Consider the following 26,022-nt stretch of genomic DNA (forward strand, 5'->3'; position numbering starts at 1 on the left):
AAGAGTGGGGAGGCAGCCCTTCTCCTACTCTGTTTGATGTGACAGAATGAAGAAGCTCAAGGGGAGTGTCTTGCCCCTCTATTTCAAACTCAAGAAAGCTGTTCCTGAAAAAAGAGACCAAACAACGTATGTTCCAGTGTCTTGATGCCAGGGTGCCTCAACAACCCACACAGGAATTGGGAAATACACAGGGGCAAGTTTCTGGGCCCTGTAGGGCACCTCAAGGGCAGTGAGGTTCCCTGAGCTCAGGGCAGTTCCAGCCCATCAAAGTGGTTTTGTTAGCCTGCCATCCACAGTGGTCAGTCAGGGAGTTAAAAGTGGCTCCCTGACACTGAAACATACAATTCTCTTCTTGAAAGACAGTTGTGAGCTAGAAATCTGCAGTTTCCCAAGTCAAAGCCCTCACGTCTCCTTACAGCTATTCTGTTATCTCCTCGATCACAATTACATTATTGGAATTACCCCTACATGATAATTCCTCACCCCCTGAAAAATATTATTCTGCCTTTTTAATAGTGCTCACATAAGGGATAAGAACATTAAAAAAAAAAAAAAGATTAAACTTGAGAAGGAGTGGTGTGCTCAGTACTGGTGGAGATTTTTTGTATTTTAAGGGTCAGAGTGCCCTCTTCTGTCCTGTCCCATCCATGTCCTGCTGATTAACTCGCTGTTAACCAGCAGACTACAGAAACCTGTGACTTGTCTTCTGCACACCTTATCGTCTACTGAAGCACAGTTAAGGAGCCAAGCACCAGATCACAAAGTAGGAAATTATTCGTGTTAATGTGGGGGCTTGGGGTTGGGGGAACATCATAGGCAACGTGATGGATCTAATTAGTTCATGGGATCAGGGATATTTTGAAGTGAATCTCTGCAAAGTTTAAACAGTGGGGTGTTATTTATAGACCTGTATTTACAATTCACCTTCCTCCTGCCTCTGTAGGCACTAATTGAACCCAGACTGATGGCCAAGGAAACCTGCCTGATACAAACATATGAAAGATACCTCACCAGTACTTATGCATATAATAATTTCTAAACTAATCTTGGTGAAAAGCACTGGGACTGCAGGATAACTGAATTATGGACAGAGGTAACAATGGCCTCGAAAAAAATTTTTAATTGAGTGTTTTTATCATGAAAACACACAGAAATGTGTTCCTGGAAAACATACTACCACTTTCATGTGGCAAAGCCAGAATTCATAACCTCTGGTGAATTCATAACCTCTGTGATGTCCAAGGAGCTCCTACAATGTGCTGAGCTGTGATGATGCCGGGGATGCCCTGGGAGCCCCAGCTCCGCATCCCAGGGACAGTCCCCCCTGCTCTGGGGCCTCCTGCCACCCCCGAATCGCCCTGAGGGATGGAGGTGAAAGGGGCCGCTCTGTTCCCCTTCATCCTCAAATCACAGAACGATACACCTCCCACTAAACCAGCCCCATCGAACCCGGCCTGGGACGCTTCCAGGAATGGGAAGCCCACGGCTTCTCCGGACAACCCGTCCCAGCGCCTCACCACCCTCACAGCGAGGAATTCCCTCCCGGCATCCCACCCAAACCTGCTCCAGTTTGGCACCGCCCCGTGATGCGGCACCGCCTCCGCGCTCCGTCCCGCCGTGCTTTGTCCCCCCGCACTCGCCGTAGCGGCCGCGCCGCAGCCGCCATGGCGGCCGCCTGTGGGAGGCTGGTGCCGAGGGGCGCCGCCATCGCCCTGCCCGGCCGTGAGCACCGCCCGGGCCCTCACCCTCACTCTCATCCCCGGACACCCCCGATCCTCCCCGCTGCCCCGCGCCCTCCTCCTGCCCTCCCTGGTTCACAGAGCGAGGGGAGGAGGCTCCTGGCCTGGCGGGCGGGTTGTGGTGCCATGTCCTGCTTTGGTGGGGAGAGGTTAAACTTGAATTCAGGGGTGTTTTAAACGTTCTGTTGTGTTTTACAGGGTGGTTTTCTTTATCGGGGTATCGCGTGAGCAGCGATGGAAAGCCACCGAAATTCCAGCCGCCTCCGAAGCCCGTCATTATCGACAGGAAGACGAAGAAGGAGGAGAGCAGGTGAGGGTGTCCCGCTGCTCACCTGGGCTGGCACTGCCTCACCTGGGCTGTGCTCGGGGTGCTCACTGTGTGAGCACTCACTTAAAGAATCAAGGAATTACTATAACAAAAAAGAAAAAACCCAACACAGTGTGTAAAATTCTAGCGAAGACCATTTGAGTTGGAATATGCTCAAAACACCTTAAAATACTCTTTCTAGAGTTTCTGAAAGCAATGAAACATTACAAAAATATAAAGCAGTAAATACTATTGCAAATTTGGGGATAATGTCGGGGATTATGTCTGTTAAAGGCATGTATTTGTGACTGGGACACAGGTCCTGTGTCTGCCTTTGCCTTGGACCTCAAGGCTGATTGTGCATCACTGGTTGTGACAGGGACCTGATATCTCTGGTAGCCTTCATGAGATGTCTCATTCTGGGTACTTTTGATGTCACCTCAACTCATTTCATGGAATCACAGCATGGTTTGGGTTGGAAGGTACCTAAAGATCATCTCATTCCAACCCCTCCTGCCATGGGCAGGGACACCTCCCACTAGAGCAGCTTGCTCCAAGTCCCATCCAGCCTGTTCATGAACACTTCCAGGGATGGGGCATCCACAACCTCCCTGGGTTTTAAACCAAATTTGCACTGCTTTAAGTGACCCAGTGGTTCAAACTGCAGTATTGTTCATCTGCCCCCTCCAAAATCTCACTTTGAAGATCATTAGTAGGTTTGGTGTTGTTTGCTGCCTGTGGGCAGCAGCACCAGCCAGAACCTCTGCTGCCCCCACAGCCCCATAAGGTTTGTAGGGCAGATTTGCATTTGTCCTCCTCTCTGTTGGGCACTTCTCTCCTGGCCAGATCCAGGACTTTTAAGATGCATCTGTACAACTGAATTGGGTTCACCTTCATCTGTCTGCTCTGAGGGCAGGTGGTCTTGCCATCCAAACCTGAGTAAGCACATCCAAATATCTCTTGGAAATGGTTCTCAGATCTAGCCTATCCATGTCAGGAAATATGCACTCAGCTCAGCAGTCAATAACTGAGGTCCAGGCCATGGAGAAATTCTTTGGCATGGTTTAATTTTTTAGTAGCAAAAAATTAGTTTTACAAGTCTATTTAAGCTTTTGTAACACAAAAGGACATTTATGTCGTGTGTCCTGTAGAATCAGTTTGTGAAAACTGTCATAGATTCTTCCATATCTGTTATTAAAGCCAACAAATAGTAAGTGTTTTGTCATGGTGATTACAATTAAACCATGAAATAACCTGTTTCTAAGCTGTGACAGGACTAATTGAACTGGCCTCTTTCAGTCAGCTCCTCTGAGACCAACATTTATTGCTGGTTTGGGAAAAAATCTGTTTAAAAGAACAACAAAAAAAAACCAACAAAAAAGCCACATAAAAACCCAAAACCAACATCAAAACCCCACAAAAATTCCTTTTAGATAACAAAAACCAATAATTAAATAAAACTGGTGACTTCAGAGACTGCAGTTCATATCTCTGAAAAGGCAACAGCTGGTAATTCTTAGGCCAAATACTTGGAATTGTCTCGTATTTTTAATGCAAATGCTTTTGTTTCATACTTCTAAAAGTTTGGCTTTTCTTACAGGTTCCTGAGCCCTGAATTTATACCTCCCAGGGGGAGAAAAGATCCTCTGAAATACTACATAGAAAGAAAGGATATGATACAGAGAAGAAAAGTGTTCAACATCCCAGAATTCTATGTTGGTCAGTGTCAGCACTAAAACTTTTGTAATTCTGGCAGTATTTTATATTGTGTGGGGTGTTAGAAAGTGTGGTCATATGTAGAATAGCAAAAAACATAAAGTCTCAGGTGTGTTAGATCAACTGGATCACTGTAACACTTCGTATTTTAATCTCATATTTACATCCTGATTAACTAGAAGAGTAATCCTAATGTGTTCCTTATGTGGGTATTTTTCAATCCTGGCACTTGAGCATATGGTTTACCAGTAGAGGTAAAGAAAAAAAATACATTAGAATAATTATATTGAATTTGCATAGGGAAGAGCAAAAAAATAACGGTGAAGAAAGTTTGCAGTTAACCTGCAGTATCAGGCTATATTAATTCAGGTCACATTAGCAGCTTTTTCTGTTTCTGGCAGTTTTGATGGGAAGCAAAAGTATTTTCAAAATACACCTGAATCAATGCACTTTGCCTGATTCTTCCCACATTTTGGCACATATTAACTGTTTATTAACATAGTAAATTAAGATATTAACTATTAATTCTAATCCATTTTCTGGCAGGCAGTATACTCGCCGTGACGACTGCGAATCCCCTGGCCAGTGACAAATCCAGCCGCTTTGTGGGGATCTGCATCCAGAGGGGAGGGACAGGGCTCGGCGCCACCTTTGTCCTCCGCAATGTCATAGAAGACCAAGGTGGGGTTTCAGCTGTGGTAATTATGCTGCAAGTGTGTGGTGGTGTTCACAGGGGTCCCAGGACAAGAGAAGAGATGAGAATCTTGACTCCGTGTTTCAGAAGGCTGATTTATTATCTTATGATATATTAAAAGAAAATTATATACTAAAACTCTACTAAGAAAGGATTCATCAGACAGCTAGCAAGGAATAGAAAAGAATTATAATAAAATCTTGTGACTGACCAGAGAGTCTGAGACAACTGGACTGTGATTGGTCATTAATTAAAAACAACCACATGAGACCAAGCAAAGATGCACCTGCATTCCACAGCAGCAGATAATTATTGTTTACATTTTGGTTCTGAGGCCTCTCAGCTTCTCAGGAGAAAAGATCCTAACAAAAGGATTTCTCATAAAATATGTCTGTGACACAAGTGTTCGGCAAAAAATGTGTTATGTTGTAGAAATTGAGTCTGTGGAGAGGAAAACAGCAGATTGAAGTGAAAGTATGAGTCTGCCTGTTAGGGTACAAGTTTAAAACTGTGTACACAGAAATGCTGATGTGCTCTGTACTTGAAGGTATGGAACTGCACAGTAATTTTTAGACATTCTGTGATGGTTGTGCTTATGTCTGAGCCTGGGTTGTCTGTTACCATGTAAACACCAGCCCAGTTTGAGCACTGTGTGTTTTCATGAACTGGGGATGTAGGTGTGAACTGTTTTAATAAGCAACAGATTAGAAGAGTTTTATCACAGGTTCATATTCTGGATTAGGGCAAAATCAGGGGTAGTGCAAATAGTGGAGTTCTGAGAGCAAATATGAAAGGGGTGGGTGTCTCTTCATACACACTATACACCTACACTGAGATGCATAACTAACAGGCATTGTAACCAAAAGGAAATAAAGTTGAAAACCCAAGCTCATCTTCCTGAAATTTGAGCCATTCAATTATCTTATACAGAATGGCTTCAAAGATTTGATTTACAAAGAAATGTGCAAACAGTGCACAAGTACAATCACAAGTCCACACAGCACTATAGTGCTCTGAGTTCTAAAAAGCAGTTTGCAATGATACAAGAATGTGTAACTGAAGCAATACTGCTCCTGAGTTTGGTGCATTAAACCATGCTTTCTGTCTCTAAGGGGTTGAAATCTGTTACGAACTGTACAGCCCTCGCATCCAGGCCATCGAGGTGCTGAAGCTGGAGAAGAGGCTGGATGAGAACCTGATGTACCTGCGGGACGCCCTCCCTGAGTACAGCACTGTCGATGTCAACATGAAACCTGTGCCTCGCATGGACCACGAGGAAATCCCTGTGAACAAGGTAGGAGCCACATGTGTCAGGGGCAAAGCACAGGATTATTTACAGCTTCCATTTATGACTGTTATCCTGGCAGGCTGGAGCAGCTCTTTGCTATACATCGGTTACCAGGGTGACAAAAGTAGATAAAATCAGGCAAGTCTTTGTGCCATTTCTATAATGAAAGAATGGTGAGAATGTAAACACCTACCATCCTCTGGAGTTCATTTTGAAGACACACAAAGAGGAGCAGCTTCTACATTCCTCTATAGAACTGTGCAGAACGCAAAGCTTTTCTTACAGGAATGTTTTTGTTAATGTAGTTACTGATTCAGCAGTGGTTGGTGTCAGTAAACAAGGTAAGAAAGATGGAAGAGTCACCTAAAATCTGCATCTCTGGGAAGATCCAGAAACCATCAGACCCTGCCAGAGTGTTGTGTAGAAACTCAGTATGGTAATTCCTCCCTTTCCCTCTCGTGCTACTTTTATTCTTTTCCTAATAAGGAGCAAAACTAGAAAAGATGAGTTAGCTTCAGTTTATGTTTCAGTTAAGGACTCTGTGATAAATCAAGACAGTGTTAATTTAAAAGTTTTACAAGATACTACGATAACAATGATAGTATCATAGTAGTTACTAAACAACACACTGACAGATTGGTCAGTTTTCTCTTACTTTCCTCCTGTTAGAGCAGCAGTTGTCACCTTTTTGCTAAGATCACAATCAAAAATCTACTTTTTTAGTACTTTTTTATTGTTTTGGGGTTTTAAAATTTTTTAATCTTTCATTCTAGGTACAGGTACGAATGAAACCTAAACCATGGTCAAAACGGTGGGAAAGACCCAAATACAATATAAAAGGAATCAAGTTTGAGCTACCAGAACATAAAATGCAAGCAGCACAGAAGTGGAGCCAACCATGGCTAGAGTTTGACATGCTGAGAGAATATGATACTTCAAAAATAGAGGAAAAGATTCGGAAAGAACTGAGTGAAGAACTTGAAAAATAATGGTTTTTTGCAGTCTAGAATTCCGGAGAAAAATAATATTTTTAGTTTACTGTATGGATGATCAGTTGTCAAGTTTTGTATATACATGGGCAAAGCAACAATAAAGTTAACCTTTCCAGATTTCAGCATGAACAGATTTCTGTGGCTCAAGTGTCCACTGCCCTCTCAACGCCTACAAGTTATTACAAGGAATCTTTCTTCCAGAAACAAACATCTACAGAGCTAAATTGTGACAGAACATCAATTACATTTTTGTCATAGCACAAGGCTGGTGCTAGAGACAAGCTGGGATGAGGCAAAGCAAAACAAGAGAAAAGCAATGAGATCATGAGCTTGTGGTGATTGCTGATCAGCAGTTGCATTTTTGTTGGCATTCTGAGAGGAAAAACAGCAGAAATTGATTATTAGAAAGTGGCATCTGCAACATAAATCCTGAAGCTACTGTAAGTTAGTGGAGCTGGAGAGGCTTCTTTTCATACAACTTAATAACATTTTGTCACACATTAAAGAACTGAGCTGTAAGAGTCATTACACAGTAAAATATTTTATTTTCAAAAAAACCCCAAATTATTTGTAATCTTTTGTCTGTAATACTGATCAAACCTATTTACAATTAAAATATTTTACAAAAATATATTTTTAACTTAAAAAAATATAAAAAGAAGGCATAAGGATTAAGTCTACAAGAGTTAAATTCTATTCCCAGAAGATTCTGGAGAAACAGTCACAAACATATAGATTCTGTGATGCATTACAGTTTTTACAATGAAACATCCCTGGTATTCTGTAACAACATTTATTGCAAATATACAAAATTACAAAACATTAGCAGTAATATCCTAATAAGGATATGAAGAAGTAAAGTTGTGTAGAGCTTACTGGGAAGCAAAGGGAGATTTCTAGAACTCCAGTTACTAGACAGTAACTTGTTCTGTTCTCATCATCACCATATCTGTGATGAAAATCCTGATTCCTTACCTGCACACTGACCCCACCCCCCCCTTATTTCTGTATCAGGGGCATCATGAATCTTTTTCACTAGGAATGGCTGAACAATAACCCTACCAAAAATCACTGTGGACCACAAGTCAGAAGAGCTCAGTGACTGCTGAGTCAGAGTGGTATTTGGCAATTAATACTGAAAATAACCTCTCCAGTTGTCTACTGGCTAGCAGGGATGAAGTTCACAGGCACTTTCTGTCTGCAAGTTCCTTCCAAGAAGGATACAGCACTAAAGCACTGTCACACATTTTAGAATGCCTGAACCATTGCTTTGACAACTGCAACTTCTAAATATTCCCTAATCTAGGATAGATGGCAGTAAAAGACATTTTGAAAAAATACCTCGTATTTAACACCAAGATAGTGACTACCACTACCTCTGAGTAGGCAGGATCCACTAATTAAATTTCATATTAGAACTGGTTTGGTGTGAACACCAGGCTTGTTTCAGTAATGTAAGCATTCCTTCAAAGGTTTCTATTTCCCAATCATTGCTTTAAGGTGTTCAAGTTTATGCTCTTCAATGAAGTCTTCTACAATATGCAAAGCTCCAATTCTCACCAGCAGGAGAAGAACTTCTTTTGTTTCATCACTATTTAAGAATAAAAAAGAAAATTAAAAAAATATAGCAGCACTTTTATTAACCTGTCTAATGTATCATTTTTGTTTCCTGACCTTGGCTACCCTGATCATTAACAGCACCCAACATCAACCACCTCAAACTCTCACAGTAAACAAGGACTGCTCAAGTGCTCCTTCACATTAGACCCCATCTTTTCTTTAAGATATATACATATATATATATACACATGGCATGAGCATACTTTAGTGTCAAATATATGGTATTTAAGGAATTTTTTAAAATTTTAACACAAAGTATTTGGGGAAGCATTTGAATCTCAAGGACAGCCTCATCCATCACCTGTGGTTGTCCTTGTGTAGCGCACGGGCACATTGCAGCAAGTGCTGGCTGAAGTTCAGTAATTCAGGGAGAGTTGATCCACCCTTGAGATCTTGGAACCATCTTTCTGGGAGGCATGCAACCACCTGTAAACACAGTATTTGGATAAAGTTTAACAAGCATTTCAATATAACCAAGTCACATCATTTCTGACAGGAACCTTCTGGCAGGTTCAGTCATTATCACTGTGTTTTTTCCTTCAAACCAACATTGATTATCTCTCCAAGTAGTTATGCTTAAGAACCTACAGACCAGTATTTGCTCTAAAATGCTCTTATGCAGCAAGGTTGTTAAAAGAAATAATTAAATCAAGTTTTAAATGTTTACATTTTCTTTTTTTTAAACATTCCATCTTCAGTTTTGACCCCTCTTCATGAAAAACAAAAGGCTTTGAGCATACACCCTCTTGCAACGAACATTATCTTTTACCTTATTACACTTTTCGATGTTATCTGGCCCTAGTGGTGTATTGAGGATGTTCAGCAGCAGGTAACGATTCAGCAGCTTGCTCAGGCCCAAATCACGGACCTTGTCTTCCTGGACAATCCCATCCCAAAGAACAACATTGGAGAGCAGCTGCAGTAATGAAGAAACAAAGAATCTTTAGAGCTGTTGGCTGTAAGTGTGCCAAAACTCTTACAAGTTTCATAAAAGAAAAGCTTTGAAAGGTAATATGTGCATCCAATGCAAGTCCTCAAACTCTAGGATTTACATTCTTCAAACTTCTGGTCAGTTAGCCACTAATAAACTGCATAGAGTAAATAACCTAATTAATTTTACAAGTGCATCTATATGTATGCATAGATACACCTGTTTATGTGTATACATGACCTTCCAAGGGTGGGAAGAACTTCTAGGGGGTTTAAAAATTGCTAAGGCAACTAAGCAAACTGTCAGAGAAGCAAAGACAGAAGGGAAAAAGTTACATCAACTGCTCAGGACAGTTATGTATGTATGTATACTTAACAAGACTACACACAGTCCCTCAAGACATGATGATGCTACAGTTTGTGGCATCACAAAGGTTTTTTTGTAGTTCATATCAGTATTATTAGGCACTGAGGGTTTTTTCTGTTGCCTCTATCACTATAAATGCTTACAACTGTCATTTTTTGAGCATGGTGTAAGGCTGCGTTTGTGAAGGTAAAATACCTTAAGGTTAACCTACCTGAAAATTAACCTGCTCTGAGCCAAGGAGGAGGACAGGCAACATGAATAGCAGGAAAACTGAAATATGGTCTGGGATGTTAATGTTTCCAGTGAAATGAATTTCAGAGAGGACAAACAGAACAAATCCAGCCCTATTTTCTGTACCTTAACAGCTGACCAAAATCGTCTCTCTTGAAATTTTGAACGTAGTGATGACTTGTCTTCCACAGTGCTGGTCATGGGGAGAAAGAGAAAAAGTTAAAATAAAGATTATTTTTTGTTGGATTTAAAAGAAGATAAACAGACATCTGATCTCTCAGATTTGGATGTGTACAGTATTTCATCTACATCTGTAGGGGAGAAAGGCAGAGGAACTAAAAAAAAATACAAACTGAAGAGAGTCAGAGAGTTAGCTTACCTTTTAGGATACAGAGGAATAAAGACATCTTCCTCTACAGATTTCTTCATTCTTAGGACAACCGTGTTCATCAAATCCTATTAAAAAAGAATTATAAATGTGTCCTCAAAAGAAAGACTTCATATTCCATTTGTAACAAGCTCAAAGGTTATTTAGTTCATCCACAGGTCTGATATCTTAGAGATAAGTGCAGCTGCCATTTGAACATAACACACATTAGACCCTGAATAAAAAACAGAAAGAGCAGACAAATCACAGCTGTAATTATCTATAGGCTTAGCCTAGAGGGTTTTGCTATATCCCTAGGTGAGGCCTGTTTTTGCACATTAATCTGCAAGGCAGCAAGAAAATTGTACAGATTAAAACCAAAGCAAGTTATACACACATGGGATCTCCATTAAAAGATGTTAAATTCTATGAAAAGAAAAATCACCATAGCTAGGATAGCATGCATTTTGAGCAACATGTTCTCAAGTGCCATAGATTGTCACCTACCTTTTTTTTAAGCCTATTTATTTATTTTAAGTTTTTGCTAAGATCAGTTGTATCACTTGACTTTAAGCCATGGTTTCAAAACAGCAGACTTTGGAAGGCATAAACATTTTCTTTAAAATATTTATTTTCATACTCAGAGCCGAAATACCCATCCCATTTCACCACTTTTCATTTTCACTAGATAAACTTCCCGATTTACATCAGAATAAACCCGGAATCAGGCTAAGAAGGGCTTCCTAGAGTGACTGTGTATATAAAAGTAATTATTAAAGGATTGCTAGGATTACATAGTAGTTTTCCTCCTCACCAATTACCAGCCTTTGGGGATTCTCAAGTTTTAAAATTCTAGGCCTACTTTATAAATAAAAGCTTAAGGGATGCACCACTGAAGCATTACTAGCATATAAAGCTCAAATTTGAAAAGATAATTAAATGCAAATCACTGTTATTGCAGTGAAGGAAGATTAGATCTACAAACAGATTCTGGATAGATACAGGCAGAATTTTTCTACTGACAGCAGCTGATTTCTGCCTCATCGTCTTCAACAAGGAGAGCATCAGAGAGCTGGAAGTTTAACTGTTAAATCATCCTAATATAAAGAGGCAAAATAAAAAAGTAATCAGAACTAAACAGCTTCAGGAGAATGTTCTCAGTGCCCATAGGAGCACACATAAAAGTACACACAGGAGGTGAAGTTCCCCTTTCCCAGTACCACAGATTTTACCTCTCTTGCTCGGCTGGACTCATTTTTGGAAAGGATTTGTTTTTCAAAGATGTTATTGCAAAGCTGTACAAGGTTCTTTGTCTGTGAAGTAGATAAAGGATCCCACATACTCTTCACAAATGCTGAAAAAAAATAGGAATTTATTTCATTCATAATATGCAAGTTACTTATCTGCCCTAGTTTCAAGCCATTACAATGTAACAGAAGTAAACATATAAAAAGCTCAGTCTCTCACAGTAATTTTGAAGAGGCCACCTCAGCCCCACTCTGTGGAACTACACATCATTACATCTTGGAGCACTGTGATATCACCAACATTATTTGATATTATCATTTTTATTTAAGGTTTGATTGCATAGCTGCAGTGAACGCTTTCAATACAATCTGATCATACCTGTAATTTTGGGAAGAACAGTTTTTTCAATCACTCTAGGCAAAACTTCTTTATCATGATCATCATCTCTTTTTGATTCAGACACATTTTCTGCATCACTGAATTCTTCTATAGCTCTGAACCAGGGCATCTCTTCCAACTCTGTAAAATTCTGCTGAAAGATGACTCCTGTTAGTTGTTCAGCTGGTCAGCACTAAGAGAAAAGCTCTATCCAGTAACACCCAAATTCCCACTTAATTTCAGCTCCACCCTCATCACTGAATGGGCCAAAACAGCAAAACTAGATTTAAAGCCACAATTTAATGGATGGGATTCTGTAAGTGTCTTCAAAGAAGCCAGGAGGACTGTTTTTACAGGAGGTGTGGCAAAAGGGGCTGGAGGTAAAAGGAAAGGGGAAAGTTAAGAGAATATTCCACAACATGCTTCAGTTTTTGAGACAACATAGTAGCTTTCTTATTTTCTAATTCACTGTGCTAGGTATAGGAAAAAAATCATTCTTCATATTAATACATCATACACACACAGATACAATTTTTAACAAAAATGTCAGCTGATGCACCTACCTCAAGAGGATTCCAACTTATTAAATGAACTCTGATCAACGGGTTTAATAGCTTAGGCAGGCAGAAACTGATGTAAGCATCACAGTAAGAGTCAGGAAACCTCTCTTTCCATTCCTGGAATTTCAACAGGATTTTTCTGATGTCACAAAAATCTGCATGTACATCTTCAAAGATTTTCCTACTATCCTCTAAAACGTTATCTATGGATAATATTCATTGGGAATAAAAAGAAACAATCACAGAACTTATTGAGGCATAAGCTGAAGGGGTTTTGCATCTATAGGACATAAGAGATATTTTTATGAGAATTGCATTTGTTATTTATCTTTGACACACCTGACATTGAAATGGTTTAAAAGCAGCTCCCACAAAAACCCACTTTTAGAGAAAAATAGTGTCAGAAGACCAAGGAAAGGCAAGTTTGTTCGTGACCTTTTTCACAGATTTATATAACCACTGTATTTCAAACTTTGTTCTAGAATGATAAAACTTCAGGCATGAAAACCCTTCTGCTGTTACATTAAGGAAAGTTATTATACCTTTCCCTCCCCCTCTTTATCCATTCACTCAAGATAATTAAAACATCAACTTTTAATTCACACTCCAGCTTCAGGAAATAAATTGACTGTACAAAACATGTTGCAGCACTGCACTGAGTACTGCCAGATCAGCTCTGGCAGAATCTGACAGAGCTAACCTCTAGTTTAAAAAGCCATGTAGAGTGTTGCCACCACATAACTGACACCACAAGAAATCTACAACCATTCATTCATTCCTCCCAAGTCATTAGCCAGAACTGCCTGGGTGCATTTTTTCTACAGTGCACAAATAAAAAATATGTAACTCAAATGAAGTATTCCTCTACTTTTTCTTAAAAGATCATTGAAGAAATATCAACAAGAGATCTTGTTCTAGGACATCACATTAGGACTGTCACCAACCTTTGCTCTTCTGGAACTCATCCACCTCTGTGGGAGTCAGCTCCTCATCACTGGACAAGCCCTCGTGGTGATCTCCTTCTCCTGAGCGCTCCCTCGCCTGCCGCCTGCAAGCCCTGCATTTGGGAATGAACTCAGATGAGTTACCCTCTCCTGTGTCTGCAGGAGAAAGCTTAAAGAAATAATCCAACTTCAAAAAATGTACTTAAAACAAGTCATGAGAACAACAGCCTGAGGACAGGCAATGGGGGAGCAACAGTGACTACAGAGCCAAAAAGACCCCTAAACTGTGGAAAAAGGAGGGGATTTGGGAACTGACATCCAAGAGCTTAGAGCAACATCTCTGACCTCCCCCATGAGCCATGCAATAACCTTCCCTTCACCTCATCACCACTGATAAGGCTAACAACTCATCCCACCTGAGCATCTGGTGTTGAACTGGATCCCATCTGACAGTTTAGCACATATTTACTGAGCTCTCAGACTGTCCTGCCAGTCCTGGATCTTGTTCAACAACCCACAGGAAAAAGGTGATAGCACCCATGTGCCAGTGGGGTTCCAAAAACTATTGCCATGGTATCAAAAGAAACAGGCTGCAAAATCAATGGCTTGAATTTCTACCACAGGAAAATGATAAATAATATGGAAGTGATATCACATAAATACTTTTAAACAGTTATTCACATCCATTAGCATTAAAAGTTAACTGCTTTGAGAGGAAGTTGTTATTATTATACCACTTTTCCTCCAGTAAAATTTCAAGGTACTTGCTGCTTCATAGTTATGACTTGAGGTACCAACTATAAAACTTTCAAAGCTCCCAATAATATGAAAAAAAAAATTGGTATCAATCTGTGAACACTGTAACATACAAAATGTAGCATCTGTCTGACCAACACTGATAGCAGACCTGGAGCTACAGGTTGATTTGTTTCAAGTCACCATTGCCTCTCCAGCAGAAACAATTCTGCCCAATTTTGCTATTTATACATAATACAAAAATGTATTTCTGTAGAAGTTAATAATACTATTAATTAAAATAGGAAGAAAAAAGCTCCCCTCATAATTTTCTCTCACTTAAGACTTTTTAGTTTAAAATATCCAGCTCTATTAGCATTCAGGTTCAAATCAATATGAAGAGAATGACATTATAGCATAGATGGCTTCCATGTACTTCAAGTTTTGGAAAGCAAATACTGCAATATTTTTAGTGTAATCTCATTTAGTAATCCTACAGGTTTACATTCATGACTGCAGGAATGACAGGAAGTCAGTGCACAGCACATTTATCAGAGTTAAGGGCACCTCTGTGTAAGAGTTACCTTCGATGCTCACACATTTCCAGAACCTCTGTCTTCTCATCACCTTCCAATTTGCTTTTCACTGGTTTGTCATTCCCACCTGTAAGACAGAAACAGCCAAAAATAAAGTGGTACATTTTTAAAGTTCCTGTTTTATTTTCAAACAGGAAACAAAGAATCTCCTTCTGTTGTTTTGAAGGGTTTTTTTTAATGTGGAAAATAGCCAACAAAAGAACAAACCTAATCAAAAGTCTAACAGAGTAAGTCAGAGTGAATTCCTTGTAGCCTTAATAACTGGCTGATGTACAGAACATGCCAAAGAGAAAGGGTGTACAACTACTGAAGTACTATCATGTAAGAAAAAACAGCCTTTCCACTGTATTAAAAAACAATGCTATGTGCTGCTAAACATGCATGTGCAGTCTCATTTGCAATGAGCTGGAGGTAAAATAATTTTAATAGCAATTCTTATTATGGCATTACCCTTCTCTCCTTACACCTGTTGTCAGTTTGCCACCCCATTTTACAAAACCATCCAGGCTGCTACTTTCTCTCATCAGCAGTTTATCCCCTCAAGTGAGAAGACTGAATCCATATGATTTAGTATTTACCAGGATCCAGTGCATCTGCCCTCCATCTGTTCCCAGCAGCTCCAAGCAGATTGCTCTCAGCTTTGCCTGAACAGTTTTAAAGGGTTTTGGAGGTCTGGTTTGTTTGGGTTTTTTAAATAGCAGCAGCTAGAGATTCCCACAGCATATAAACAATACCTTAGTGAGGAAAGAAAATATGAGCTGAGAAAACTGTACTAATTTTTCCTACAGTGACTGAAACAGTTTTCTTTTAGATAAAATCCCTATACAGAGTAGCTTCTCTCTTCATGCTCTGCCACATGGGTGTCACCTCCTGGTTTGAAATCTCCAACCTGGGCACACATATAGCCTTACAGACACCCTCAGGTAAAAGTGATGTTGCCAATTACACACTCAGCTTTTTCAGATATTCACAGAATTCAATAATAAGGAAGCTCTCTCCAACTTGAGACCTACTGGAAAATTGACTCACTTTTTTTTTTTTTAATATTGATGGGAAATTGAACAATTAAAAATTGACAAGGTACATGGTCACCTTATATTTAGAGAAATTAAGCCAGAGAAAAAGTGTCATGGGCATTACTGAGGTAAGAATTTCAAATGAGGTACAGTAGGACACACCTACTGACAATGGGAAGGGGAAAGGGGATCAAAGGTGAAAATTCAAATCATAACCCAAAAATGCACTGCATTTCTGCTTAAAGACAGAAGTTATTTTCTCACTGAAAATCTGAACTTTGTACTAACTTGTCAGATGCTGAATATAAGCAGATTCATTTTTCAGCTCCTCCTGCCTTCGCTTTGATACTCTCACGGCTCGTTGCTGCAGAAGGGCATGCACAGCCCACTCCAGCTCATTAATGTCCTTCAGCTGCAATACAGCAAACACCAATCAGGCTTTCAATTGGTTTAAATCTCACAAAAATGAACAAAAACCAACCTCCATGGTTTTTTTGTATGGCTGAGAAATTAGAACAGAAGTATCATAGACTGAAAAGTAAGTTCCTGGTCATGGGAGTTTTTAAGGCTGAAAACACAAACTACATGCCAGTTACACATCAAGGACTAAGACTTCCTATAAAAGGGTTCACCAGGACACCACTGCTGTCCCTTGTTTTATTGCAGTTTGCTTTTGAGACACCAGCCACTGAAGAAAATGTACTCACTAACTAACATTTTTTCTCTTTAAAGTTACCTGAAAAAATACACAACTGCAAAGTGACACAAAATTAAATTAAAATTAAATTTTATTCTGATAGAACTGATTTTTAACTGGGTGGTACCTCTCATTTTTCACTGACAGAATACACCTTTATCATCTTAAAAAAAAAAGAGGAAAATATACATACTTTTTCATTCAAACAGTTTATCAAGTTTTCTACATATGTTTTCATGGTCCTGTAGAATTTGTAATTCATAGCTGCATCTGAAGACTTCTCCAGCTCCTGGACAGACATCTTTGAGCTCTCAATATCCTCCATATATTTTTCATACTCTCTCTGGTGGGCACGGTGCACATCCTGTAAGGATGTTATCCTAAAAGAGAGAAACCCAGACAATCAGAATTATTGCCAATTTAACAGCTGATGCACTCCAAAACATTTCTCCCATTATAATCACACACAAAATCTTTGCCTGTGCTAATAATAGCACTTGCATTTGACCTGAGCAGCACTAAAAGATTTACCCATGCCAACATTTAAAGGGTAGGGACAAACATCATGCTTTGGCGACCCAAATGTCATTTATATGGTGCTGGTTTTGAAAGCACCACAGGTATTTTACCTGGACTCCTCAATACACCACACTTCCCAAAAACATAAAAGCCAAAATTACATGGTATCACATCATTAAATAGATTCTACCCAAAGTAATGTGGTAAAAACTACAGCTCACATCAGCCTGTCCATATCAGTTAATGAAAGCTGTATGGACAGAAGTACCTGTAAGCATTCACAATGTGCTCACTATGAAATACAAACCAACTGACAACTCTTACTATTGTGTGATAAACACCAAAAACTTCTGTCAACAGCTGTCTCTAGTAGACAGGTAGCACACAAACATTTACATATATTACAGCTCTGCTTCCTCTCTTTTTTACCCCTTCTCTCCTTACATATCCCAAGTGTTTGCTCAGTTTGAGCAGGTCTGTAACGGAATCAAAGCACAGATCACAATTTATTTCACCTCCCTGAACTAAACACTTCCCAAAGAAAATAGATGAACTTATAAGCTATTGTGTTCCTACATATTAAAAATAAAAAAAAATTATTTCAGCACTTAATATGTTAAAAACATCTACAAACAAAACAGGTTACTACCTACACCAAACAGGTTGCTTCTCCCCTTCCTGCTGTTTCCCAGAAAAATTTCCCACTCTTGACAGATGTATTCTTATGCTTTCTTATTTGATTCTGTACATAATTCTGTACATCAATTCCCTCCAGGTGATTAAAGCTAAGAAAGCATACAATTCCACAAAAATATTTAGTCCAACTTAGTTTCACTTCTCTAAACAAATGCAGCAATGATGGTCTGTACAAAGCAAAGATTACACGGAGCTTGGTGCAAGTTCACAGCAGAATTTATGTCTCACTTGTATTAAGTTACTTGTCTAAACTTATCTGAACAGCTGCTTCCCAGTGCTGGGAGGGATGACAGGGGATGGCTTACCTTGGGATGCCTGACCCCAGCTGTCCTTCCCACACACCCTCTAGGAGGTTCCCACGTCCACTTCAGCTGCCCACACAGCAGCTGAGCTGCTCAAGAGAAGTCACAGCCTGGCACACAACTAAAGAAAAAGATCCAGGCATGTTCTGAACAGGCTGCAGAGAACTTGGGCTGCTTTAGGAAATACTGGGCTATTTTTGCAGCTGGTATAAGAACTACCATAGGAGGATTGGGAGTGCCAGCTCCACCTGACCCCAATGAAATTCTGCTTGCTGGGAAAACGTAACATCAAGCCAAGGCTTCTGTCAAGAACCGACAGTAACCATAAAAAGCTGTTGCCAAATAAAAATTTTACTTTCTAAAGTTCAAGTTGACAGAAACACTCTTGGATAGTCCAAATGCTCCCCTGAAGCAACATATTACCACATAAAGTAAAAAATTTGTAGTACTCCATTAGACATCATTAGACTTGGTAACAACCCAAACAAAGCTCAACACTCTGGAAAAAAGAGTAAGACTTCATAGCTGTTGCCTCATTCTGTGACAAAAACTCAGACAGCTAGTAAGTTAAGGAGCTACCTTTCAGTCAGTCTCTTCTTCACAGTTTCCAAATTCACAGGTGGTAGAGAAACAGAGGTATCAAACTTGGGTTTGGTTGGCTGATATTTACGCACAGAGGCATCATCACAAATTTCCTACAAAAATTAAGTGTCAATTTTTAATACATCATTTACAAAATTTCTCCCTTTGCAACTCTACAGATCAACAAGACATACCATTTGAATACTAGACATCTGATACAAAGCTATATATTTCAATCACAAAAAAATCTAGACAAAACCCAATCAATTCAAGCATTAAATCCATAACTAACAAAGTCTAGAGCTATACATTGCTGCTGTTTCCTGAAGAGTGGAATTAACTTTCCCATAAGCAAGTGGAGTATGAGGACCTAAGATCATACTGGATTTGAACATAGTCTCAATAGGATGTAACTTTCTCTCATTCCTCTACTCCCCAAATTGGAAAAATTTCTACAACTGTCAATTCTGACTTCAATAAAGAGCTGGTTATTCAGATACTCCTAAGTCCAATCCAGAGTAAGTGATCCAAGCCAGAACCAAAATTTCCAGCATATCAGAATATAGTTAGTTTTTGCCAATTACTTACTGAGAAAAAGACAGCACTTCTGCTCAACTGTGAAGAGAGCTCCCAGATTGCCAGTCAACAGAAATTTAGCAGAATAAAACAATAATTTTTGCTTTGCAACTTGGCAACATTTGTATCATTTGCATACTCTTGCTTTCAAGATCCGTTGCACAGCAGCAAAAAAATCAGAGTTCAGAATTTTTTTCTCTGCTTCTTGTGATCTCTTATCACAACAAGTATCTGCCTCTGGGGCTGACACCACCACACTATTTCTCAACAGCCCGACAGAGATTATAGATTTTCATTGTCATCTTCCCATATTTCTAATCATCTTTCCCTGAAGAATCAGGGAATAACTTCCTAAGATCCTCCCTAACAAGAGGGCAGAACAGAGATACAACAGTACTCCAGACAATCTCTCTTGCCTATAAGCAAAAAGCAACTTCCAATGGTTAGGAAAGCCTGTGTCACCTGAGAGAGTTTAACAGCTTTCTTTATTTGCTGCTCTTCCCATTTGGCTTCATCATCACTTGATGCATCACCCAGAGACACTGGAAGGTAAAACAACTGTTATTAGATCTAACTACACCCTTTATTTTTTCCCTTCCATCTAAAGCAACAATGGGTCTTCCAGCCAATACTGAGAAGTGATACACACAAAAAACAGCAGATGAAAAACCTGCAGATGGAGGACTGCAAAACTGAAAGGCAAGAAAGGCTTGGAAAAGGCTACTGGGATTTGTAGGATTCACACCAACATTAATTCCCCCAACTGTTTCTCAAACAACTACTACTGTAGTAGGAGGCACACAAACATCTTGTTTTTATTTCTCAAAACAAAGTTTACATGCATAATACATGTAAACAAGAGTGTAAGTATAGACCAAGACATGACACCCAACAAACCCTTGAGCACTCCAGAACATACACTCAACTACAGATACAAAAACGTCTCGTTAGCATTAATCTGAATGGCAGATTCTGCTCATAGATATGCATTCCTTATAGCCCTTATTCAAATACTTAAGTAAACCTGTGCTTCATAAACAACACTATAAGCAGCTCTAAGGGAATAAAAAAAAAAAAAAGCCAATTATGTTTTGCATGCAGTAGGTTTGTTTACTTCTGAAGGGCTGGAATGCTGGTTTATTTGTTTGTTTTCCATTTGTGAAATTTATAATGTCAGTGCAGGAACAGCACTTAGAAGGCCAGACCAGAAGCAGGAGGCAGGACTTAGAGTAACTTTATTCACAGTAAATGTGCCTCTTACAAGGCCATTTTTTGCAGTCAACAAGGCAAAAAATAATTTTGTAAACATTTCAAAAAGTATCCTGCACCACCACCAGTGAGACCTAAACCAGGTTTACGACCCATATAAATAAACCTCAAGTACCAACTGCACAGCCTTTTTCCAAGAGCCCTGAGGAGCAAAGCCTCACTCCTTACCGGACAAGTCCCATGTGGCTCCAGAGACTAAAACAAAGCCTCTGGGAGAAACACCACAAACTCACCCATTTCTTCAGTCATCCTCTGCCTAAGAGTTCTCATTTTAGGAGCAAAATTGAGATTCTTTGTTTCAGACTCATCTTCACTCTCCAAATCACTGCTTCCCCTTCTCTGAGGGACCTGAGGACTGTTTGAAACATCCAGGGCAAGATAATCAGCCTCTGTCCTGGCTAAGTGACGCTTCCTCCGAGCAGCCTCAACGTGAGCTGCACTGGGGATACTGCCTGCATCAAAGAGAGAGAAAATCTAAGAAAAGACTAAAAGCAACACTCTGTATCTAATGCCAATCATCACAATTGTTCAGCACCACTGTACAACCCTGGATACAGAACACAAGATGGTTTTCTACAATGGCTGCCATGTAGAATATAAGGAGATGAAAAAGTGGCTCTCAACCTCAAACTGAGGTTTTATTTTCCCCTCATGAAGGGAACTGTGCATCAGTAAAAAGGAATTTTCTGCTGCCTTTCTTCTATAACCAGGGCTACTAATTTCTGCTCCATTCCCAAAACTAGCACAGAAAGACAACAAATGTTTGCAACTAAAAATGTGCGGGAACCACTATTCTTCCAGAAGGGTAGCCCTAACTCAGGATAAACAGATGCCCATGTCTTAGGTGGTTTAAGCTTAGTGGAACTCATCTCACCTAACTTGTCATGTCCTTCAAACACAAAATGTGCTAAAGTAGCTTTCTTGGAAAAAAAAAAAGCTAGGGAACTAACCTGGTGATAAATCCTTCCCCCTCTGTGGAGAGCTGGATTCATTTTCAGAGTCTGAGCTGTTGTAATCCTCATTCAGTGAAGAATAAGTTTCATCCTCATTGTCCTCATCCTCCTCACGAGTATCTTTGGTGTTGCCAACTCCAGGCTCCAACTGACAGATTTCTTCATTATAGGGGAAAAAAGTATGATCCATTATTTCAGTTTCAGCTGCTGGAATATGATGTGCCATAACTGGTTACCGGAAATTATTTCCACCTTGCTGCAAAGACTGGTCACTTGTCTATCTCCACCTGTTCTCATCAAAACATGTCAAATTGTAACATTCCAAGAGAGTCACTTCCAAGCCAATTCTTGTATTGAATAAAAGCATCTTCGATGATGCTTCCCACAGAAAGACTACGAGCCCTTCTGAGACAGAGTGTATTTACATGCACAAAAGCAATGAGATCAGCTCTCAGATAACAACTAATTAATATTCTGATTGCTCACAGCGTATTTGGATTCTTGACATGAAAAACTGCATTTAGAAAGCAGTCTTAGTTAAACTATAAACACTTATATCTATCTTGTCTCCAGTTATTATCAAATGCTTTAAAAATATTGATCTCTCTTCATCTGCCACTACACTTCCAGTAAATCATAAGATTACTGAACAACAGAATGTACCACCTTTTATAAGAATATGATACGCTTTTATAAGTTATTAAGAAAATTTACTATCTCAGCTGAATCACAACCTCAAAGGGAATTATTGCCCAATCTCAATCTAATTTACTTTTATCTACCATTAGCAAATATGGTATATCTGTGAATTGACAGAGTGTAAAAAGGGGAATACATAAAGAGAACTTTTAGATGTATCTGTTTCTAAAACACACAAACTCCAAATATTCAAACAAGAGTTACCACAGAATGGTTTGGGTTGGAAGGCACCTTAAAGATCATCTAGTTCCAATTCCCCTGCCATGGGCAGGGACACCTTCCCCTAGACCAGGTGCTCACAGCCCCATCCAACCTGGCCTGGAACACTTCCAGGGATGGGGAGCCCAGCCTCTCTGGGCAACTGACTGTATTTCAATGAAACTAGGGATACTACCTGAATAATCAAAACTATTGACTGAATTCAATTAAAACACTTAAATGCTGTAAGAGCCCACAATTTAATAATGTTTACATTAAGTTTCATCAGACAAAATGCTACTAAGCTCACATTTTCCCTCAATGCCAATACTCAGATCAAACTGCAATCGGACAGCAATAAGCAGTGGATACCCTGGCCCATAGTTTGAAAGATATGATGCTGAGGTATGAACTTATCAAAACTTTGTTAACTTTGATGTCGTACATGGTTCTGCAAAATCAGGTTTTCTCAAGAACAGCCTCCAAGTTCTGATAATCTTTTACCAAGGTCAAACTGAAAATAATTTCAGTACAAATACGTTACAATTATAAACCTGTAAACTAACATTGTAAGTATAATTCTGGGTTCAATTAACAAGCAAAAAACATCTAACAGGAGTATTTTTACATCACTCTTCATGTATTTAATAAAATATTTAACTAAAAAAATACTTACTTTTGCATTCTTCAGCTTCTGTCTGTGCAGGCAGTAAGCTTTCCTTCTTTTTAATTCTAAAGGTTACTTCGTTGAAGGATGGTTTTTTAACTTTAAAAAACTCTTCACCTACCAGATAAAACAAAGTGATTCTCAGAAACATTCATAAAGTCAACAATATACAAACATATATGTGTATGTACTGCATACAAAAGTGCATGTAAACTCTACATGTGCACAGCATAACTTCTGAATCACAAAATCAATTAGGTTGGAAAGGACCTCTGAGATCAAATCCAACCTATGACCAAACACCAACATGTCAACAAGACCATGGCACTAAGGGCTATCTATGTCCAGTCTTTCAGTTCTAGCTGGATTAACTCTAAATATTACAGTGGCTTTATCACTCATGATCTATCACCTCTTAGGTAAAAGCTACAGCTCAGCCTCCTCTACACAGCAACACTGCACTGCTGATACGCAGGGTCTCTCTGCAGCTTGTCCCCACCAAGGTGGCTATGTCTTCTCATCAACCACAACAGTAACAGCCCAGAAGTGTCAGTTAAACATTCAAGTTTCATTTATTTAAGCTTGTTCATCACAACTTTGTTCAGTCATGGAAGCACACAGTACTTGTTCTCTCTGGTTTTCTCCAGTTCTAAGAAGATTTCAGATGTTTTCAGCCGAAAGAACGTGGACATACATAATTGCCAAAGTACTTTTCACAGAGTCACAGAATTGTCAGGGTTGAAAGGGACCTCTGGAGATCACCTTGGCCAACCCCCCTGCCAGGGCAGGGTCACCTGGAACAGGTGAGACAGGAATGTGTCCAGGTGGGCTTGGAATGCCTCCAGAGAGGGAGACTGCACGCCCTCCCTCGGCAGCTGTTCCAGTGCTCTGCCACCCTTAATGTAAAAAAGTTCTTCCTCGTGTTGAGGTGGAACTTACTACGTTTTAGCTTGCGGCCATTGCTCCTCATCCTATTGCTGGGCATCACCGAAGAGAGTCCGGCACCATTCTCATGCACCCGCGTTCGAGATATTTAAATGGACTGATGAGCCCAGCTCTCTGTCTTCTCCAGACTAACCCGGCCCAGTCCGGGTTTTAGTCCGGGTTTCCCGTGCAAACCCTCCCGAGACCCCTTCCCCTGACAGAGCACGGCTGGGTGTGTTTACAGCGAGAGCCAGGCGGCAGCCCTGGGCAGAGCCCCTCCGCTCCCGGAGCCCCGGGCCGTGCTCTGCGGCTCACACACACTCGATCCCTCCTCACCTTCCCGTTCCTCTTCGCCGCCGAAGCTCAGCAGCTCCTTCCCGGCCCGGCCCGGCCCCGCTGCGGCCCCGGCTCGGCGCTGCCCCGGGCCCGGGCCTACCCCGGCTCTGCGCGCCCGCTCCTCCGCGGGCAACGCCCGCTCCGCGCCGGGACCGCCCTCGGCCTCCGAGGGCTCCGCTTCCCGCTCCGAGGGCGAGCTGGCGCCCGAGTCCGGGGACGGGGCTGAGTCCGGGGACGGGTCTGCGGCCGGCTCCGCCTGTGGCTCCGGCTGTGGCTCCGGCTCGCCCTCGCTGCTGCCGCTGGAGGCTGCGCGCCGCCGGCCGCGGAAGTTGCGCGGGGGACGGCGGAACATCGCTCTCGGGAACTGCTCCTGGGAATCGCTCCTGGGAATCGCTACCGGGAACCGCTGCCGGAACCCCCGCCGGGACCGCCGCGATCCCAACGTGGGGCCCGGCGCGCACGCGCGGCGACCCCAGCGCGCCCCGCCCGCGGCTGGGCGGGAGCTTGGGAGGGACGGAGGGACGGAGGGGGAGAAGGGAAAGGTGTAAAAAAAAAATGTAAAAGGCGTTTTTTGGTGATTCATTGATGCCTAAAAATGTAACTTGTTGGATAAACCGTGAGCCCCTCAGTGCAAGGGCTGCCGTGCTGGGTGGGTGCTCCCCCTCCTCCACAGTACCATCGAAAGCTTGTGGAGTTCTATAAAATATAATTTATAATTAACATATGATAATATATTATTTCAATATGCAAAAGTTATTTGGCGATAATTATTAATTAATATTTATAAACTTTTGGGATTGCTATCTATTACATAAATAGATAGTAAATTGAACTGTAATTGCTAATGCCTAACTATGCATAAATACAATAGCTGTTTTAGAATTAGTAGTAACATACACCAAAAACATATAAATAAACTTTTTAAGTCCAGGTTGGAGGGAGCTCTAAGCAACCTGTCTAGTGAAAGGCGTCCCTGCCCATGGAAGGGACAAATGAAATTAGATGATCTTTAAGGTCCCTTCAAACACAAGCCATTCTATGATTCTGTGATTATTATAAATGTAAAACTGACTCTGTAGCTTGTTGTCAAAAAGTAATCACATATTTTTTTCCCTTTCCTCAGGCTGAGCTCACAGAAGGAGCCTGGCAGGTGCTAGTGCTGGTGGAAGGGGAGGGGAACATATGGCTGGGAACAGAAGGAAGGTGGGAATGTGACAAGTGATGACAAATTGGTTTGCTTGGAGAGGAGTTGCGCTGTAGCTTGTACCAGCCTTTGATTTCTGCTGTGCTGACTTGAGCTGTCTGTGATTTGCTCTGTGGAAAGAAAGTGCATCCCAAATGAAACCATGAAACCAGGCAGAGCAAGTCCTTCAAGTAAGCCTTTGTGTCCCAAGAGAAGTATCCAAGAATAGCAAACATTTGAAATGTTCTTGCTCAAATTGCTCCACCTTTCTGTCCTTCATCTGTAAGATGAGGATACTAATATTAACTTGCCTCAGGAATCTTGTGAAGAAAAAGCTGCATTTGTGAAGCACCAGTTATAGTAAGAATAACATAAAAACTCAAGAGAAAATCAACTAAAATATATAATTTATTCAGCACTGCTTCTGAATGTTTATTAAATAAAACCCAAGGCAACTTAGTGAATAAGGAAGATTATAAAAACTTTAACAATTCAGGAAGGACAATTCACCTTGCAGCACCATTCATTTCTTGCACTGAAAAAGGGTGGGGGTCTGGTGGAAAAATAAAGTACTTATGCAAATGCTGAAATTAAACCTGTCCATGGATTTGTGTTTAAATTGACTTATTGCAGGCTCTGACTCAAAACTGCCTTATTGCTGTGGAATTGATATGGACTTCCATAGGTAGTTTC

At 40.6% G+C, this 26,022-nt stretch overlaps 2 protein-coding genes across 2 annotated transcripts; one reads left to right on the forward strand and one right to left on the reverse strand.

Annotated features, from left to right (window-relative positions):
- Positions 1–1,611: 1,611 nt before the first annotated feature.
- MRPL19 (mitochondrial ribosomal protein L19) lies at positions 1,612–6,869 on the forward strand. The gene is made up of 6 exons (XM_030945968.1): positions 1,612–1,722; positions 1,938–2,049; positions 3,647–3,765; positions 4,309–4,443; positions 5,569–5,750; positions 6,518–6,869. The coding sequence occupies exons 1-6, from the start codon at positions 1,665–1,667 to the stop codon at positions 6,731–6,733; spliced, it is 822 nt and encodes a 273-aa protein (XP_030801828.1). The 5' UTR covers positions 1,612–1,664; the 3' UTR covers positions 6,734–6,869.
- GCFC2 (GC-rich sequence DNA-binding factor 2) lies at positions 6,562–24,595 on the reverse strand. The gene is made up of 18 exons (XM_030945967.1): positions 24,147–24,595; positions 22,896–23,003; positions 21,320–21,481; positions 20,603–20,821; positions 19,563–19,642; positions 18,522–18,637; positions 16,619–16,805; positions 16,017–16,140; positions 14,701–14,779; positions 13,382–13,494; positions 12,441–12,640; positions 11,878–12,031; positions 11,484–11,605; positions 10,264–10,340; positions 10,011–10,077; positions 9,126–9,272; positions 8,658–8,782; positions 6,562–8,327 (listed from the first exon to the last, which is right to left on the reverse strand). Exons 1-18 carry the CDS (start codon positions 24,496–24,498, stop codon positions 8,213–8,215), a joined length of 2,547 nt encoding a protein of 848 aa, XP_030801827.1. The 5' UTR covers positions 24,499–24,595; the 3' UTR covers positions 6,562–8,212.
- Between the last annotated feature and the right edge of the window lie 1,427 nt (positions 24,596–26,022).

This window comes from Camarhynchus parvulus, chromosome 3 (assembly GCF_901933205.1).
Source record: "Camarhynchus parvulus chromosome 3, STF_HiC, whole genome shotgun sequence".
NCBI lineage: Eukaryota > Metazoa > Chordata > Aves > Passeriformes > Thraupidae > Camarhynchus > Camarhynchus parvulus.

Coding starts and splice junctions, on each gene's coding strand:
- MRPL19 (XM_030945968.1), top strand. CDS start 1,665: ATGGCGGCCGCCTGTGGGAGGCTGGTGCCGAGGGGCGCCGCCATCGCC. Junction 4,444..5,568: donor CAATGTCATAGAAGACCAAG/GTGGGGTTTCAG, acceptor TCTGTCTCTAAG/GGGTTGAAATCTGTTACGAA. Junction 5,751..6,517: donor AGGAAATCCCTGTGAACAAG/GTAGGAGCCACA, acceptor CTTTCATTCTAG/GTACAGGTACGAATGAAACC.
- GCFC2 (XM_030945967.1), bottom strand. CDS start 24,498: ATGTTCCGCCGTCCCCCGCGCAACTTCCGCGGCCGGCGGCGCGCAGCC. Junction 20,822..21,319: donor GGGGAAGGATTTATCACCAG/GTTAGTTCCCTA, acceptor TCTTTGATGCAG/GCAGTATCCCCAGTGCAGCT. Junction 9,273..10,010: donor GATTTTGGTCAGCTGTTAAG/GTACAGAAAATA, acceptor TCATTACTGCAG/CTGCTCTCCAATGTTGTTCT.